The sequence below is a fragment of the Patiria miniata genome, unplaced genomic scaffold, assembly GCF_015706575.1.
Source record: "Patiria miniata isolate m_02_andy unplaced genomic scaffold, ASM1570657v1 HiC_scaffold_27, whole genome shotgun sequence".
NCBI lineage: Eukaryota > Metazoa > Echinodermata > Asteroidea > Valvatida > Asterinidae > Patiria > Patiria miniata.
Genome location: NW_024037066.1, coordinates 7,105,664 through 7,125,219, shown reverse-complemented (window position 1 = coordinate 7,125,219; position 19,556 = coordinate 7,105,664). Strand labels below are relative to the sequence as shown.

General features: G+C 41.6%; 2 protein-coding genes across 3 annotated transcripts; one reads left to right on the top strand and one right to left on the bottom strand.

Moving 5' to 3' along the window:
• Positions 1 to 1,452: 1,452 nt before the first annotated feature.
• Positions 1,453 to 6,440, bottom strand: LOC119734458 (acetylcholine receptor subunit beta-like). Of its 2 annotated transcripts, none has more exons than XM_038207963.1 (6): positions 6,119 to 6,440; positions 4,644 to 4,846; positions 3,958 to 4,002; positions 3,560 to 3,669; positions 2,446 to 3,241; positions 1,453 to 2,267 (listed from the first exon to the last, which is right to left on the bottom strand). In XM_038207963.1, the coding sequence occupies exons 2-6, from the start codon at positions 4,842 to 4,844 to the stop codon at positions 2,145 to 2,147; spliced, it is 1,275 nt and encodes a 424-aa protein (XP_038063891.1). In that variant the 5' UTR covers positions 4,845 to 4,846; positions 6,119 to 6,440; the 3' UTR covers positions 1,453 to 2,144. The 2 variants fall into 2 exon arrangements, with proteins under 2 accessions (XP_038063891.1, XP_038063892.1); XM_038207964.1 differs by lacking the exon at positions 6,119 to 6,440 and adding an exon at positions 5,126 to 5,614.
• Positions 6,441 to 9,677: 3,237 nt separating this feature from the next.
• Positions 9,678 to 16,484, top strand: LOC119734457 (acetylcholine receptor subunit beta-like). Its single transcript, XM_038207961.1, has 7 exons — positions 9,678 to 9,881; positions 11,863 to 11,901; positions 13,011 to 13,221; positions 13,967 to 14,011; positions 14,316 to 14,425; positions 14,840 to 15,635; positions 15,814 to 16,484. The coding sequence occupies exons 3-7, from the start codon at positions 13,021 to 13,023 to the stop codon at positions 15,934 to 15,936; spliced, it is 1,275 nt and encodes a 424-aa protein (XP_038063889.1). The 5' UTR covers positions 9,678 to 9,881; positions 11,863 to 11,901; positions 13,011 to 13,020; the 3' UTR covers positions 15,937 to 16,484.
• The last annotated feature ends 3,072 nt before the right edge of the window (positions 16,485 to 19,556 follow it).

Genomic DNA, 19,556 nt, shown 5'->3' with positions numbered 1-19,556 from the left:
AAAGATGAGAGTTATGATGGCGACTGTTAATGAACAGGCCTGTCGTTATTTTGTCTACATCCACTGCGATTAACTTGAACTTCTTTTACGGCTCAAATGACATTCTTTGACGTAGAAATTACGTGTACACGCCGTGTAAAATTTAAGAAGAACCGTTTGGTACACAATTGACAGTGTCAAAAACAACCACAAATTTTAAGGTAAAAACGTCAAGTTTATGCCGGGCCCGGATTATCCAAATTGAGGGCCTACGAAATGCCGCAGTGTGTGATAATGCACAGAGCTACGAGTACCAATTGGTTCAATTTGGTAAAGGATCATGAATGCAAAGAACACGGTTTCCACTTTGATTTCAAAATCACTGAGCGGTTTAACAGCTCGAGTGCAGGCACCAGACGCATCGTAATTTTTCAAGAGGGCAGCATGCCCATGCATCATTATAGACGACTGGGTTTTTTCCCCACTGACAAATATAAGTGTACACTAAATAGAAAAGACAATTGGATTTCAATCAAGCTTTTCTTTTTACGAGTGACAGTTCTATTGTTCTATTGTTTAACATTTTATAACATTCATCGTCATACATCGTCAATTGTTGGTGTTATATAAATAATACGATCTTAAGTGAGCAGCAGGAATGGAAACAAAGAGAATGTGAAAGGACAAGATGAATTACCCCTGGTAACAGTAGTGAACAGGCAGGGGCGACGGAACGCTTTTCAAGCTTGGGGAGGGGGACACCAAAAAAAGGACACTTATCCAGAAAAAAGGGGCACCGTTCCCTCAGTGTGAAAATGAGAGCCCTTCGGCCTCCGCATTGGCGGATCCAGAACACAATATATTTGTTTTGGGTTGGGGGGGGGGGGGCCAAAAAATTTGGTCCCCCAAAATTGGGTCCAAAAATTCACAGCGTGGGGTTCGGGGCCCGCTTAAGGGCCCAGAAAAAAATGGATTGTAGAGGCTCTGTGGTACGATCTGAGGCAATTTCTAACCACTTTAAGCATTTTTTTTTGGAGGAAAAGATGGTGGTTTTTATGACGTCACTAAAAAAATATAAAACAAATTTGGGTTCTTTTTTTGGAGGGGGAAGCATGGCCGCGTTGCCCCGCCCCGCCCCCCTTGGATGCTCCCTTGGGCCTTCGGCACACCGCACGTCCTCCCGATCCACCCCGGTAGTAACCTCTTTTGGTCCGCCCATGAATTTGACTAGTTATGTAGAGAGACACAATCTTGTTAATGCGGGAGGGGTACTTGTGTTTTGAGGGGCAGTTTTGCATTACAAGAGAGCAGACAATTTTATTTGTAGCGCGATCATATGCTTTTATATGTGCGTTTGAGGGGCATTTTTGTTTTCATCTCAAAGGGGCACATTTATAACCACGAGAGGGGCACTTTTGTTGGCTTTGGAAAAAAATTGGGGGGGGGGGTGCCCCCCCCCCCGGTTCCACCGCCCCTGTGAAACAAATTTTCCAAAAAGGCACTTTCACTTTCTGAGTTTGTTTTGGTACCCACAAAAGTCTTCAGTTTACCGCTGCCACCATGTAATGCTTTTAGAAGCATTTAGGAAAGGACAGACAAAAATCCTTGTTTTTGACTTAACCCGAACACTGTTTTATTCACATGCTGGCAGTAGTTTAAGTTTATTTTAAGTTCATTCCACTTCCGCGTTTTTGATACATCGCGGTTACTCGTGTTTGCATGGCCGTTCAAATCTTGAAATGTCATAAAAATCACAATTTCTCCTACAACATATACACACAAAATCAAAAGACATGGAGGTTGCATCAGGGGCGGATCTGGCTTTCAGGAAACAGGGGTTGATATAAAAGGGGGGACGGTGAGTGAAGGTGTGCCGAAGGCATGCCCTGATAGTGAGATCAGGGGAACTTCGACCAACCCTCACCCCACCCCACCCAGATCCGCTACTGTTCATCAATATACAAGATTATTAATTCACGTTGTACTTTACATTTATTCGGGCTATCTGGGTGGATCTTTACGAGTGCAAAGAGTCAGTCTCTAAACATCTATATGTAAACAGACCCTGGTAAAACTTCGCGATTTCGAATGCCCCGATTTGTACCGGTAACCTCACAAAGTGGCAACCTCTGGCGCCTCACACCCTCACCCGGTACCAATGCTCCCTAAATCTGGATAACCTCAACAACTATCACCAAAAAGAAGATGAAGAATGCGATGTAATAGACAACGAAGGAGACGCGATCCAGATACTTCGCGATTTTCTTCCAGTTCCAGGGTTTCTTTGCCTGTGAAAGAGAGGAATAAAACAGGGTATAAAACCTCGGGAAACAGTCTTAAGTATGTAGGCTACAGTAGGCACCTCCCTAGCACTATATCCCACCTAGGCCTACGGGAAGCAAGAACACCTCGCCCGAGTTTGGTGTAAGACAAAGGACCTGTACTATAGTAAATTGTATGACCAACCTTTGACTGCGGTTTTTCCTCGTCCTTTGCTGCATCTCCTTCTCTGTCTTGAGTGAGTCTTGCTTGTTGGGGATCCTCAATACCAACTTGTGCATGAGGTGCGCAGATCTTACACAAGGCCGTGCCTTGTGAGGTTTCCCCGCCATCACCTCTGTGGTAGAGGGCAATAGATACAGCAGATATCATGACTGCCACACCGACAAGCGCGAAGTTGAAGAGCACGTAACGAATCAGGAGTGAGGGTTTCTCGCCTCCTGCCTCACTCAATGCATCCTGAACAAGCAGCTGAAAGATAACAAAACCGAATAAAATGGAAATACCGAAGGAGAGTTTCTCGCCGCACTCGGTGGGCAGCCAAAAGATCATTGAGGCTAGGAGCGTGAGGATCGTGCAGGGGGCAAGTACCGTGTACACGTGGTACTTAGGTTCGCGCCTCAGCGTGAGGTTCACCGTAGTCTCTGAGGTTCGGCGGCACTCCTCACCATCTGCTACCGCGTGTGCATCGATGCAAGTCGGTGACAGGATGCCACGGACCGTGAGGTCATCAAGATGCCAACTGGAGATTGACTGGACCTCTTCGCGAGGTTTATCGGCCTTGGAGGCCTCTAACCTCATCACGCCGCTCGGGACGCCAGCTGTGCCGACAAGGAACTGACATTCCTGGACATCGAAGGGGAACAACGCCTGTTGAAGGTGGCATTGCGTCTCGAAGATGAGGGAGTGAAGCACATGAAGCACGCCCTCACTGGTGATCATCACTTCTGTATCGTCCGTGATCAGTCTTGACTCTTCAAGACTACAAGTACAAAAAATAGACATTCGAAGTCGCAATTTAAACAGTATTGTTTTATGCTATTTATTTTGTAGTTCTGAATACAACCTCTTAATTCCCAGTAAGTACGATACACAAAACATATCGTGGTACAATAATGCATGACCTGCGCTTCTAACAATTATGACATCAGACACAACATGAAACCTCAGCCTGTATCTGACGTTATGTAAGAAAAACCACCGATTAACGTCATAACCTCAATCTGCATGACCTAAAAAATTACTCACACACTGTGTGTAGAGAGACTTTGACGATATTATGAATGACAGGAAAACTCACGCGTTCAGCACCCGGAGTTTGGGATACCAGGTCTTGCCCGCCGCAACTGACAGATACTCCAGACCGTTGTAGACGTCAGGTTTCCATCTCAACCTGTCATCTTGCCATTTCTGAAAACAAGTATACAGTCACGTACGCTATATGAAATTCTTCGTCAGGAGATAAAAACAAATTAAATATTCTAAAAAGTGAAATTTCAAGTCGATCGTTAAAGGGAGAAACCCAATTTTAAAATATAAAATTCATCAAATAAAAATATAAAAGTTTACTAAATGAAATGAAATGAAATCAGATCAGATCAGATAAGATCAGATCAGATCAGATCAGATCAAATCAATTACCGTTACACCTCCATTATCCCGTGGACATTAAAAAGGAAACATGCAAAGTGTTCTTACCATGTTAAATACAGAAGCAATTCTAATTTCTTGTTCCTTGGAATCCTGTAAAAATATATAAAACAAGTGCTGAAGTTCTTTACGCATCGAAAGAGATATTAAAATTGACAATGACAAATAATTGCTTGGTATGGTACAGCCGTGCTAAAACCGCCAGCGACCCCCCCCCCCCTAATTGTAGCCCATGCCATGCCCTCCCCTGGCTCAGCGGTCACATACTAATAATCGTTATCATTGAAACTGACATGGGTCTATGCAAAATACGTTTCAACCTAATGTTGTATTCATTTTGAAATGGATTGGGACAATGAGCAGGAAAACTCTAGTAGCTATCGAAAAGCCAGGTGTGCGTAACATTAATGGCTGAGTAATAGACGTCTGATATGAGATGACTTGAATTTAAGTAGAACTGAAGAAATTACAAAAAAAACCCGATGGTTTATATCCATGCATCCATATTTTGATATCGTGTTAATATGGCACAACTTTTAATAGATACTGATTGAGGATTTGTAGCTCCTAAAACAAAATTTCCTAATGATCCCCTTCAACGCAGAACAAACCAACGTATTACCAACTTATTTTTTATCACAAATTCTTCCACTCCGCCACATTTGGAAAATTGGGAATTTCTAATTGCAAATTCCGAACGCTTTTCATGTTTTTTTTTTCTTCAGCTGACTTACAACATTAAGAATGGAGAAGACATCCACCCGCAGAGCGACTTGCACCGTCTCGGAGGCGTTTCGGACTGGGCGGATCTTCGCATCGTACCCGGCGTTCGTCCACAGATCTGAGACCAGGCGAGCCTCGTCATTCCACGGTACAGCACCCACTGCAGCGATGGCAGGGACTAGCACAAGAAGTACGGAGATTACACGGTTCATTTCTGAAAAAAATAATGTCAGTTTGAGAGATGTCCAAAAAATGCCTGTTAAATCTCATGCCTTCATAAAAGACTGTCATGGAAGTGCACACGCATACCACATACTCCTTCCTTTCCAAGTTTGATCATGTACGAACTTCACAATCCCGACAGCTCTTGGGACAATTATCGACGTCTCCCGGCGAAATTCATCACAGTCTTTCTCGGTACACGACTCTCACCTTTTGCAAACATGCAAGCAATATACAGAATGCAAAGACAAACGTGGCTACACGGCTCTACCTGAATCAGAGTGATCTATATGCACGGTGTATATGAGCTCGTATAATGCCAGTTGCTACATCTTCTAACTGCAGTTTACTCTCGAGCGCATCAAGCTGTGCGACATCTCCATAAGATGACCGTAAACGACATGCAAAAACACCCAACGAGGCCAGCGTAATTTACCGGGCCTACCGCCTCATTTATCTGTTCTCTACGTCAATGCGACACGACAGTGTCAACCAAACATCACTCGGGCTAGTTCAAGACTATTCATTCCTATTTGACCAATCAATCACATAATTTTCATTAAAACCTTCCGGAGTTGGACATTTCTCCGGAATCTCTGCTCACTAATGAATTATAGTGTTTAGTCAATACATCAGCGGTCCAGTCATCCATTTGCGACGGTACAGTGGCCAAGCAAACACTGGTAAGGTGATCACAATTAACTGGTATATAATGCTCTATATCACTGTAACACTGCCGGCCATGACTGTTCTCCCTTCCAACCACTGGTTGTTGCATAACTGCTCAGGCAGAAGTGCTTCAAGATCCCCTTACTTTAATTTGCAACCTCGCATCCATTTTGCTAATGCATAACAGTAATTACGAAACAATTTATTTTATGCATCATGATTGTGCACGCACGTACGCAATATACAGCCATGCACTGACTCATAATAATAGACCTGCGTATTAATTGATATTTTCCGTTTCTCTGCAGATTTAATGACACGGTTTGTAGGGCATTACTAAGCAGTCGCCTAGCAACGTAGGAACGTTTTTCTCATAGAATACAAATATCATTTCATACACATAACAGGTGAACATATCCTGGTGGAAATTCGACATGATGTTGGATCTACACATGGTGCAGCATAAAATAATTATGAACTATGTTAATCCTAGTTATCATGAACTAGGTAAATCCCATAAGTCTAGTGCTTCAAAAAGAGGTACATATGTACTTTGTGGACTTAAAAGTCTCGACACTTCAACACCAGTACGTACCTCTTCCACAATTCTGTCGTCTGTCTTGCAAAGATGAGAGTTATGATGGCGAACATTAATGAACAGGCCTGTCGTTATGTCGTCTACATCCACTGCGATTAACTTGAACTTGTTTAACTGACTCAAATGACAGTCTTTGACATACAAATACGTATACACACTGTGTACAATTTAAGGACTTATATATGGGCACACAATCAACAGTGTCAGTAGCAACCATGAATTCAAGTTGTAGCACAGAGCTACCCGGCCGGGTACCAATTTGGTTCAACCAGACAGTCTGATGGCTGTGTTGTGTTTGGCATTTGCTCACCCACTTGCGTATTCGTGTAAAGGATTGATGAACACAAAGAAGTTGGTTTCCAGTTTGATTTCAAAATCACTGAGCCGTAACCGGTCGAGTGTAGGCACCAGACCAATCGTAAATGTTCAGGGTGCACCTCTGTATTAAACTTCCCATAGACACCAGTGCTGAATGCCCATACATGTACTTCAAAATTCTTTTAGAAATAACTCTCACGGGTATTTAGGCTGACCAATCAGTGGGCACTTTTTATATCGGGTCTTCGGTCATTCACCCTATGTCGCGTCATAGACATGGATAAAAAGAAACCTGTGTCATGCGCTCTGTATCATGTTACGCGATAATGCGCCCAGCTGTTGTTGTATTACAAAACACAGCATTCGAATTGACCAATCAAACCATTTAGTTCTGGCTTGGGAATGAAATGACGTCACGATTTTAGTAAAGTCGACTCTGATTGGTTGGCGCGCGGCTTGCATTATTATCTGATGTCTAGACATATCAGACGTGTATTATTATTATTATTTTTTTAATCCAGGCGACCTTCAAAAAGGAAGCGGGCGGGGACGCTTCACAAATCCTTTTTTTTACGTTGCCTTATCTTTTACATTCACTGCGATCAACTTGAACCTATTAAATTGACAACAAAAAAATCCTTTGCCATAAAAATACGCGCTATGTAAAATTTGACAACTTATACTGGTAACACAATCGACAGTGTCAATGTGGCGACCATGAAAATAAGTCAAGTTGAAACACAGATGTATACGGGTACCAATTGGTTTCAACTATATAAACAGTCTGATGGCTGTATTTGGTTGGTACTCGGCTTTCGGCCACGCACGGGGAATTTAATCGTATTGATGTACACAAGGGAGTTGGTTTCCCGATTGATTTCAATATCACTCAGCCGTAACAACTCGAGTGCAGGCCTCATCGAATATATCGTTGTTTTCAAGAATGCAGTCTGCCCTTGCATCTGGAATGCTTTTTCACTCTGACAACTATACACTTAATAGAAAACGGAGTTGCATTTTTAATCAACAGTTGCTGGTACATGTTTTGTGCTAGTTCTTTAACATTAACAATTCATTGGCTTAATTCTGATACATCGGCTCTTCTTCACCTTTCTATATTTATACTGACCTACATGTAGGCATATAACATACACGTGATTTTTTATTGGATTGAATTTACGTTAAAAAAAAATCTGCGTTAAGAAAAAACGTCAATTGTTGGTGTTATAAAAAATACGATCTGAAGTGAGGAGGAGGAAAGCGGAGACAAACAAAATGTGGAAGGAAAAGGCGAATTGACAGTAGAGAACAGATTATATTTCGAATGAAAAAAGAGATCTCGTTGAATTAAAACAAAGTAATGTGAATTCCATTTCATATTAGCCAAGGGCGGATCCAGAACATAATTTTTGGGGGGGGCCAAAAAATTTTTTGGTTCCCCCCAAAAAGTGGGTCAAAAAAATTACAGCGTGGGGTTCGGGGCCCGCTTAAGGGCCCCGAAAAAAATGTTGGATTCTAGATGCTCTGTGGTGTGATCTGAGGCGATTTCTGACCACTTTAACCAATGGTTTTTTTTGAGGAAAAGATGGTGGTGTACTCATTGCCTGCCTTTATTGCGATGTCAAAAAGTGGGTCAAAAAATTTACGGCGTGGGGTTCGGGGCCCGCTTAAGGGCCCCTAAATTTTTTTTGGATTCTAGATGCTCTGTGGTGCGATCTGAGGCAATTTCTGACCACTTTAACCAATGTTTTTTTTGAGGAAAAGATGGTGGTGTACTCATTGCCTGCCTTTATTGCGATGTCAAAAAGTGGGTCAAAAAATTTACGGCGTGGGGTTCGGGGCCCGCTTAAGGGCCCCGAATTTTTTTTTGATTCTAGATGCTCTGTGGTGCGATCTGAGGCAATTTCTGACCACTTTAACCAATGTTTTTTTTGAGGAAAAGATGGTGGTGTACTCATTGCCTGCCGTTATTGCGATGTCACATAAAAAAAAAAAAAATTGATTTCGTTTTTGGGGGGGGGGGGGGCCATGGCCCCCTTTGGCCCCCCCCCCCGGATCCGCCCTTGATATTAGCCAGGTTACTGTAGGGGTAATAGGCGGGATGAAGGTATATTAATGAATACCTTGGAGAGTTGATGGTTTCTGATTGGTCGAGACTCGATCACGTGGCCGGGCATTAACGTAGCCTTGGTCAATGCTCTCGTCGTTATTCATCCCGTACGCGGTCAATCGTCGGCATATATCCTCACGCTCTACTTTTTTGTATGAATAGAGTTCAATACATACATTTTTCGGGGAAGAAAGGAAGTACAATTATTTCTAAATACATGTCCAATCAAACCTCTGATTTCGAACCATTGTAGATTTATCTCCTGTCAACATAATCTGGCTAAAAGTCTAGTTATTTTGACAACGGTTCAGTCAATCCAAAACTATTTTAGTTGAGTTTAACTGTTTTCCAATTCTTTTTAATTGGAAAAAGTGAACAGAGAAGTCGTTAATGTCATAATACATGTAGTAACTTAAAACGTAGTTTTTGAAATTACAGATTATATGTGACATAATCACATATATATATGCCACCATTTATTATAAACAGAACTACACATCCTTTCTGGATGGAACTTATACTGGAAACTTACCTGTGACATAATGTCACAAAAACGTTACCGAAACAGCCCTGTGTTTGTCCACAAACATAAATCTAGTTTGATTCTTGATTTGGAAATGATTTTTTTTTATTGGATAAGGTAAAAGCGACGATCATAATTTTGTTTAATGTACTTGTTTGGGGTGATGTTGCCCAATATGACTAGTGTGCCGTGGTACATGGGTTCTGACCCTGGCAGGGAACATGGTGCTTGTGCTCTTGGGCAAGACACTTTACTACGATTGCCTTTCTCCACCCAGAAGTATAAATGGGTACCTGTGAAGGTAGAGACCATATTGCGCTGATCTCGAGCTGCTGCTGGGTCTCATTCCTGATGAACAGGGATAATAATTGTGATGTGCATGTGATCATATTCTTATGGAATTTGCGCAATATAAATTTGTGAATTGTTATTATAATTCTATCTCAAAGAATTATTTCCCCATCAGAAAATATTACTACACAGTGGCAATGTTTAAACATCAGCATAATTTTTTTTTTTTTATTTTTTTTTTTACAGATTTCACGAGTAATGGAAAAACAACGATATGTTTTTTTGTGTGTAATCACATGGGGGCGCAATTCAACTCCGTGTGGCTAAACTTAAACATGATGCGTCCGGGCGGGGACCCGTCTAAAAAACCCTCCCGCGAGAGAATTGATGGCGCTCTCTCACTTCTTTGTCTATACGAGATTATCCAAGAAATTTGTTGTACAGTCATGTATCTCGAAATAATCTCTCTCGACGAAGCGCTCTTCGGTCTTCACGTTGGGCAAGTACTTTAGCATTAAGTATGTAACTTTAGGTTTTCAACTAACTGCATTTTTTTACTTGATACTTTACACCGATGTTAAGGGTGTATAATGATTGAGTTTTTGTGGTTTTAAGATTTTCTTGGCGAAAGTGTTTTAAAGGGAAGATACAACATTCGCAAACATAAAAATACGAACTGATCAAGTTATAAAAAAACGTACTGGATTGTTAGGGAATAACAGTCTAAAGCATCCTGTAAAATCGTGGCTCCTGGTGAGCTGACATTTTCCAAGAAAAATTTTATTAGTAAAAAACTGGCTTATTTTCAAAGGTTGCTCCTAATTTTTCATATAATTATTCCCCATTTTCTTTGCAATTGATTACACACCTGTGAAGGGAAAAAGCCTGCCAGACTGATTCTCTGCCCTAACAATTCCCCAAAGTCTACAAATAATTGCTCCGTTTCATCTTTAGTGGGGTCAGGCAACAGACTACAAGAACATGATTGTTTGTTTTTTTTGTTTTTTTTCCCACCATCTACAAGCCCAAAACGTAAAACAAGTCATTTTAACAATATTTGCTATAACGTAATAATCCTCCAAATCAATTTATTTCTGAAAATTGTAACAAAAGCAAATGTTGTACATTGCCTTTTATGTTGCCCAAATTGCGAGCTGTATTAATAGACCTTCATCCCGCCTATTACGCCTACAGTAACCTGGCTAATATGAAATGAAATTCACATTGCTTTGTATTAATTCAACGAGATCTCTTATATTCATTTGAAATATAATCTTTTCTTTACTGTCAATTCGCCTTTTCCTTCCACATTTTGTTTGTCTCCGCTTTCCTCCTCCTCACTTCAGATCGTTTTTTTTATAACACCAACAATTGACGTTTTTCTTGACGCAGATTTTTTTTAAACATAAATTCAATCCCAAAAAAAATCACATGTGTGTTATATGCCTACAGGTAGGTCAGTAAAAATGTAGATAGGTGAAGAAGAAGAACCGATGTATAAGAATTAAGCCGATTAATTGTTAACGTTAAAGAACTAGCACAAATAGATCTGCCAATCGTAAAAAGATGTACATGCACAATGTACCAGCAACTGTTGATTCAAATGCAACTCCCTTTTCTATTAAGTGTATTTTTGTCCGAGTAAAAAAAGCACTCCAGATGCAAGGGCAGACTGCATTCTTAAAAAAATACGATACATCTGATGAGGCCTGCACTCGAGTTGTTACGGCTCAGTGATATTGAAATCTAGCGGGAAACCAACTCCCTTGTGTTCATCAATACGATTAAATTCCCCGTGCGTGGCCGAAAGCCGAGTACCAACCAAATACAGCCATCAGACTGTCCATATAGTTGAACCCAATTGGTACGCGTATATATCTGTGTTTCAACTTGACTTATTTTTATGGATTGTGTTACTAGTACAAGTTGTCAAATTTTACATAGCGCGTATTTTTATGGCAAAGGATTTTGTTGTTGTTGTCGATTTAATAGGTTCAAGTTGATCGCAGTGAATGTAAAAGATAAGGCAACGTAAACAAAAGATTTGTTAAGCGTCCCCGCCCGCTTCCTTTTAAAAAAGGTCGCCTGGATTTAAAAAAGAAAAATACCAATACCACGGGAAAAGCCAAAAATGTTAACCAATTCATTAGAACATCAATACTTGCAAGTCTGAACTTTTAACTTCAGACCATGGGCTTGGAAGGTCTGAGTATCAACCGTTAATTCACGGGGCCAAGAGTCTCCTGTATGACGTCTGATATGTCTAGACATCAGATAATAATGCAAGCCGCGCGCCAGCCAATCGGAGTCGACTTTACTCAAATCGTGACGTCATTTCATTCCCAAACGAGAACTTTTCGAATGGCGGCCAAATGGAAACAAAACCCTCCGTCCTTTCTTCTTCAAAAACCCGGACGCTGAACATAATATTATTTTTACTTGGCCTAATAACGACATGCTTATACAGTCGCCATCATTACTCTCCGCTTTGCACCACAGGAAGAGGTACGCAAGTGTCGAGACTCCGGGCCGAGAAAAGTACGTACCTATTTTCAAGTTGTAGACTAAGCATAAATTATAGAATTTACAATTAGTTCATAATTTGGTGACTTTACTGCGTGTAGATCCAACATGTCGATTTTCCACCAGGCTATGTTCACATTATATGTGTATATAAAATGATATTTGTATTTTATGAAAAAAATCCATATTCCATGTACCTTCCCACCACTTGTTTTATTTTCTTCAACCACAGTTTATAAATTATATTTACTTTGTGGGACATTACCATTTTTTGGGGGTAATAAAATGGCGTGCGTCATGTAGGGTTTATTTTATTTGAGACAATCAATTACAAATGTAGACGTTTTACGTTCATGCTTTGACATGAATGGACGAGTTACGTGTCAGCACCAAAAAGTTCCTACTCTGTATAGAAAAGATTCTTAATTCGATGAATAAAGTTTTTGATAAATCAAAAACAATTATAATCAAAAATCAGAATAAAATCATTTTTTTAACAGCGTGCCGAGGTGTTCCTTTTCTATTCAAATGGAAATTTGCACGTGATACTCAGAGCTGTGACGCCAGATTACGACAAAACGTTGTTATAGCGACTGCTTAGTAACGTCCGATAAGCCGTGTTATAAACTCTGTGCCCAGAAATGAAATAATACCAATTAATAGGTAGGCCTGTAATGGCTTTGCCTGGGGCTGTACCGAATAGAGGTTGGTGTATGCGCGAGTGCCTACCAATTGAATTGCGTAGTAATCGCTGTGATGCATCATATAACGAAATGGATGCGATGTTGCAAATTAAAAGGCCTTTGCGATGTAATTTTGTTTAACGCAATCATTCAAAAAACAAAAAAAATGTAAACCTTTTTTGGGGGGGGTCCCATTTAACCTTATTTCAAATTATTTTTGCCATTTATAAGGATGGTTAAAATAGCAAAATGAAAATGACGTTAAATGGGACCCAAAGGTACAGGATTTTTAAGAAGTGGAACAAGCTTTGGCTTTTGGTGTTATTTTACCTTTGATACACTTGTTTCCTACTTAGGCCTCCACATTTCATTGTAAGTTGGAATCTACGAAAAGAAAAACTCAATCAATCGATCTTCTAACTGACATATCTTCCAATTCAGATTTTCAGAAATGAACCGTGTAATCTCCGTGCTTCTAGTGCTAGTCCATGCCATCGCTGCAGTGGGTGCTGTCCCGTGGAACGACGAGACTCGTCTGGTCTCAGATCTGTGGACGAACGCCGGGTACGATGTCGAGACCCGCCCGGTCCGAAACGCCTCCGAGACGGTGCAAGTCGCTCTGCTGGTGGATGTCTTCACCATCCTTAATCTTGTAAGTCAGCTGAAGAAAAAAAAGCATGAAAAGCGTTCGGAATTTGCATTAAGAATTTTCAAATTTTCCAATCTGGTGGAGGGAAGAATTCACTAAGAAAACAGACTGTTCATTTTGTGATAAATTGTCAACGAATGTTATTTTGTAGTTTGATATTTGTTGGGATTCTTTACGGTGGAGAGGGCGTGGTTTGTCCTGCGGAGGAGGGGATAATCATGAAATTCTGTCTGAGGAGCTCCCAAGTCTCAATCAGAATCTCTTCCAGTTGTACCAACATGATATCGAAATATGGATGAATGTCGGTTTGTATCCATGGATATTAACCGACTTTTTTTGGGGGGGGGGGTGTCTTTGTAAATTATTCAGTTGTATACTTAAATTCAAGTCCTCTCCTAGCATAAGACGCATTATGACCGAGTTATGAAATTAATGTTACGCACAATTGCGTTGATGGCTTTGCGAGAGCTACTAGAATTGTCTTGCTCATTGTCACAATTTCAAAATGAATACATCGTTCGGTTGAAACGTGTTTTGCATAGTCCCATGCCAGTTTCAATGATATAACGATTGTTACTTCGTGACAACTGAGCAAGGGGAGAGGCATGGCATGGGCCACAAACGAGGGGGGTCGCAAGCCGGCGGTTTTAGTACTGCTGCACCAAGGAAATATTTGTCATTGTCGATTTTAATATCTCTTTCGATGCGTAAAGAACTTCAGCACTTGTATTATTATTTATTTTTTCAGGATTCCAAGGAACAAGAAATTAGAATTGCTTCTGTATTTAACATGGTAAGAACATGAAACTTTGCTTGTTTCCTTTTTATTAAAATTATGTATAAGGATAATGGGATTTAAAGGGAGGCGTCAATGTAATTATATTGATTTGATTTTCGAATCGAATCGAATCGATTCGTTTCGATTCGATTCGTTTCGATTCGATTCGATTCGATCGGATCGGATCCGATCCGATCCGATCCGATCCGATCCGATCCGATCCGAACTGGATTTCATTAATTTAATGTTTTATATTTTTTATAAAACGTTTTTATCTCCTGATTAAAACTTCCATCAAACGTGACTGTATACTTATCAGAAATGGCAAGATGACAGGTTGAAATGGAACCCCGACGTCTACAACGGCCTGGAGTATCTGTCAGTTGCGGCTGGCAAGACCTGGTATCCCAAACTCCGGGTGATGAACGCGTAAGTTTCCCTGTCGTTTCAACTTGTGGAGGTAAATTAAAATCCCGCCCCCCCCCCCGCCCACCTCCCCGCTGGCTACGCCTATGATAACGCAAAATACAGGCTGAGGTTGCGTGGCTGTTTCTGATGTCATCAGACACAGTATGCAACCTCAGGCCGTATCTGATAATCTGGCGTTATGTAACAGTAGTCACCAATTAACGTCATAACGTTAATGTCATGTTTCTAATTTTTATAAGCGAAACCAGATCATGCATAATTATGGTGCACGATGTGTTTTGGGTATACTAACCAGAAAGAGGTTGTATACAGAACTTACAGATAGGCAGACCTTCAAAAACATAATCGGAAAAAAATGAACAATATTGTCTGCTAAATTTCAATTTTGAATTTCAATATTTTTGTGCACTGTAGTCTTGAAGAGACCAGACTTCTCACGGACGATACAGAAGTGATGATCACCAGTGAGGGCGTGCTTCACGTGCTTCACTCCCTCGTCTTCGAGACGCAATGCCACCTTCAACAGGCGTTGTTCCCCTTCGATGTCCAAGACTGCGGGTTCCTTGTCGGCACAGTTGGCGTCCCGAGCGGCGTGATGAGGTTAGATGCCTCAAAGGCCGATAAACCTCGCGAAGAGGTCCAGGCAATCTCCAGTTGGCGTCTGGATGACCTCACGGTCCTGGGGATGCTCTCACCGACTTGCATCGATGCACACCCGGTACCAGATGGTGAGGAGTGCCATCGAACCTCAGAGGCCATGGTAAACCTCACGCTGAGCCGCGAACCCGAGTACCACGTGTACACGGTACTGGCCCCCTGCACGATCCTCACACTTCTCGCCCCAATGATCTTCTGGCTGCCAACCGAGTGCGGCGAGAAACTCTCCTTCGGTATTTCCATCTTCTTCGGTTTTGTTATCTTTCAGCTGCTTGTTCAGGATGAGTTGAGTGAGGCGGGAGGCGAGAAACCCTCAGTCATGATTCGTTACGTGCTCTTCAACTTCGCGCTTGTCGGTGTGGCAGTCATGGTATCTGCTGCATCTATTGCCCTCTACCACAGAGGTGATGGCGGGGAAACCTCACAAGGCACGGCCGTGTGTAAGATCTGCGCACCTCATGCACAAGTTGGCATTGAGGATCCCCAACAAGCAAGACTCACTCAAGACAGGGAAGGAGATGCAGCAAAGGATGAGGAAAAACCGCAGTCAAAGGTTGGTCATAAAATTTACTAGTACAGGTCCTGTGACTTACACCAAACTCGGGCGAGGTGTTCTTGCTTCCCGTAGGCCTAAGTTGGATATAGTGTTAAGGAGGTTCGTATACTGTAGCCTACATACTTAAGACTGTTTCCCGAGGTTTTATACCCTGTTTTATTCCTCTCTTTCACAGGCAAAGAAACCCTGGAACTGGAAGAAAATCGCGAAGTATCTGGATCGCGTCTCCTTTGTTGTCTATTGCATCGCATTCTTCATCTTCTTCTTGGCGATAGTTGTTGAGGTTATCCAGATTTAGGGAGCATTGTTACCGGGTGAGGCGCCAGAGGTTGCCGCTTTGTGAGGTTACCGGTACAAATCGGGGCATTCGAGATCGCGAAGTTTTACCAGGGTCTGTTTACATATAGATGTTTAGATACTGACTCTTTGCACTCGTAAAGATCCACCCAGATAGCCCGAATAAATGTAAAGTACAACGAGAATTAATAATCTTGTATATTGATGAACAGTAGCGGATCTGGGTTGGGTGAGGTGGGGGTGGGTCGAAGTTCCCCTGATCTCACTATCAGGGCATGCCTTCGGCACACCTTCACTCACCGTCCCCCCTTTTATATCAACCCCTGTTTCCTGAAAGCCAGATCCGCCCCTGATGCAAGGCCTCCATGTCTTTTGATTTTGTGTGTATATGTTATATGAGAAAGTGTGATTTTTATGACATTTCGAGATTTGAACGCCCATGCAAACACGAGTAACCGCGATGTATCAAAACGCGGAAGTGGAATGAACTTAAAATGAACTTAAACTACTGCCAGCATGTGAATAAAACAGTGTTCAGGTTAAGTCAAAGACATGTTTTTTTGTCTGTCCTTTCCTAAATGCTACTAAAAGCATTACATGGTGGCAGCGGTAAACTGAAGACTTTTGTGAGTACCAAAACAAACTCAGAAAGTGAAAGTGCCTTTTTGGAAAATTTGTTTCACAGGGGCGGTGGAACCGGGTTTCACAGGGGCGGTGGAACCGGGGGGGGGGGGGGGCGGCCGGGGGGGGCAGATTTTCCAAAGCCAACAAAAGTGCCCCTCTCGCGGTTATAAATGTGCCCCCTTGAGATGAAAACAAAAATGCCCCTCAAACGCACACATAAAAGCATATGATCGCGCTACAAATAAAATTGTCTGCTCTCTTGTAATGCAAAACTGCCCCTCAAAAACACAAGTACCCCTCCCGGTGACGTCACAAAAACCACCATCTTTTCCTCAAAAAAAAAATGCTTAAAGTGTTCAGAAATTGCCTCAGATCGCACCACAGAGCATCTACAATCCATTTTTTTCTGGGCCCTTAAGCGGGCCCCGAACCGCACGCTGTGAATTTTTGGACCCAATTTTTGGGGGACCAAATTTTTTTGGCCCCCCCACCCAAAAGAAATATATTGTGTTCTGGATCCGCCATTGCGTAGACAAAGGGCTCTCATTTTCACACCGACAGAAGGGACCCCTTTTTTTCTGGATAAGTGCCCCTTTTTGGTGTCCCCCTCCCCAAGCTTGAAAAGCGTTCCGTCGCCCCTGCCTGTTCACTACTGTTACCGGGGGTAATTCATCTTGTCCTTTCACATTCTCTTTGTTTCCATTCCTGCTGCTCACTTAAGATCGTATTATTTATATAACACCAACAATTGACGATGTATGACGATGAATGTTATAAAATGTTAAACAATAGAACAATAGAACTGTCACTCGTAAAAAGAAAAGCTTGATTGAAATCCAATTGTCTTTTCTATTTAGTGTACACCTATATTGGTCAGAGTGGGAAAAAAACCCAGTCGTCTATAATAATGCATGGGCATGCTGCCCTCTTGAAAAATTACGATGCGTCTGGTGCCTGCACTCGAGCGGTTACCGCTCAGTGATTTTAAAATCAAAGTGGAAACCGTGTTCTTTGTGTTCATCAATCCTTTACCAAATTGAACCAAATTGGTACTCGTAGCTCTGTGCATTATCACACACTGTGGTATTTCGTAGGCCCTCAATTTGGATAATCCAGGCCCGGCATAAACTTGACGTTTTTACCTTAAAATTTATGGTCGCTTTTGACACTGTCAATTGTGTACCAAACGGTTCTTCTTAAATTTTACATAGCGTGTATACGTAATTTCTACGTCAAAGAATGTCATTTGAGCCGTAAAAGAAGTTCAAGTTAATCGTAGTGGATGTAGACAAAATAACGACAGGCCTGTTCATTAACAGTCGCCATCATAACTCTCATCTTTGCACGGCAGTCGACCATTGTGATGGAAGAGGTGTGCAAGTGTCGAGACTTCCGGGCCTACAAAAGTGCGTATGAAGCTAGTTTTTCAAGTTGCCAGGATTTACATTTCGTTCATGATTATTTTATGGCTGCACTATGTGTGGATCCAACATCATGTCGAATTTCCATCAGGCTATGTTCACTTTTTATTTGTATCAAAATGATCTTTGTACATGAGAAAATAAACATACCTTGCCACCACTTTTTCGTTGTATTCAGCCGGCCACAGCTAATATCAGAAAATAGCCAGTTTTGGGTAAGAGAATGGCGCTGCTTATGGTTCGTGTTTTTGGTATAGGCAGTCACTGGGAATGTAGGCCTTTTTACGTTCCTGCAGTGAACGGACATGAACGGACAAGTACGTTATGGCAGTAATTGAATAGGTTTTCCATACTGTGGATCGAGGAAAGATTCTTCGATGGATACAAGTTTTGAAATATGAAACTAATATTGTAATCGGAAAATCAAGAATGAAATCATTTTTCAAACCCTTCCGTGCCCTGGCGTTCCTTTTTTGCAAACATAAATGTGCACTTGTTACACAAAGCTGGCATACCAGATTACGACGCTACGTTGCTAGGCGACTGCTTCGTAACGTCCGAGAAACTGCCACGCCATCAATTCTGCCCAGAAATGGAAAATACCGATTTTTTTTTATTAATACGTAGGCATTATAATTATTTAGTCACTGCGTGGGCTGTACGGTGTGCGTTCATGCGCGCGTATAGTGTACAAAGTAATTTGTTTAATTACTGCGATGCATTATCAAGTCGGATGCAAATGAAAGTATATGGAGGCAAAAGCATTTACGCAGAACAATTAGTAATTATGTTTTTTTCTGCAACCAAGTTCTAATGACCATTATGCGCATGCGTCAGTTTGGTAACGGAATTGTTCTCGGACTTAGATTCCCTTTATAAAATCCTCAAGAGCCATGAATCAGAGAGAAAAAAAAGTAAAATTTATTTCTTCGATCAGTAGGACTTGATTGAACAAAAGCTAAGAAAGAAAGTCACTCCTGGGAAAAAAAAGGAAAATTACTGGGACTCGAACCCGCAACCCGCAACATTGTGACCATGCCTAGCGTAAAACAGGCCACCGTCTGTGATGCCACACTTTTCGCCATGGAATATACACTAATCACATGACCTTTTTTTCAATCACGTGATATATGTCAGGCATATGTACATTGTATATATTAAACTTGACTAGCCTGCAGAAGACCATTTGGCAAGCAGTTATGCCACAATCAATGAGGGAAGGGAGAACAGTCACGCCAGTGTTAAATGATAGAAGATTTCCTTCTGATATTCACCAGTGTTTACTTGACCACCGCACCGTCAAAGATGGATGACTGAACAGCTGATTTATTTTACCGGTAAGCAGAGATGCCGGAGAAATGGCCACCCCGGAAGGTTACGGAAGGTTTTAATGAAAATTCTGTTACTGATTAGTGAATAAGAATGAATAGTCTTGAGCTAGCCTGAGTGCTTTTTGGTTGATGTTGTCACGTCGCATTGAAGCGGAGACAGATAATTGAGGCGGTATATAGGCCCGGTAAATTACGCTGGCCTCGTTGGATGTTTTTGCATGTCGTTTACGGTGATCTTGTGGAGA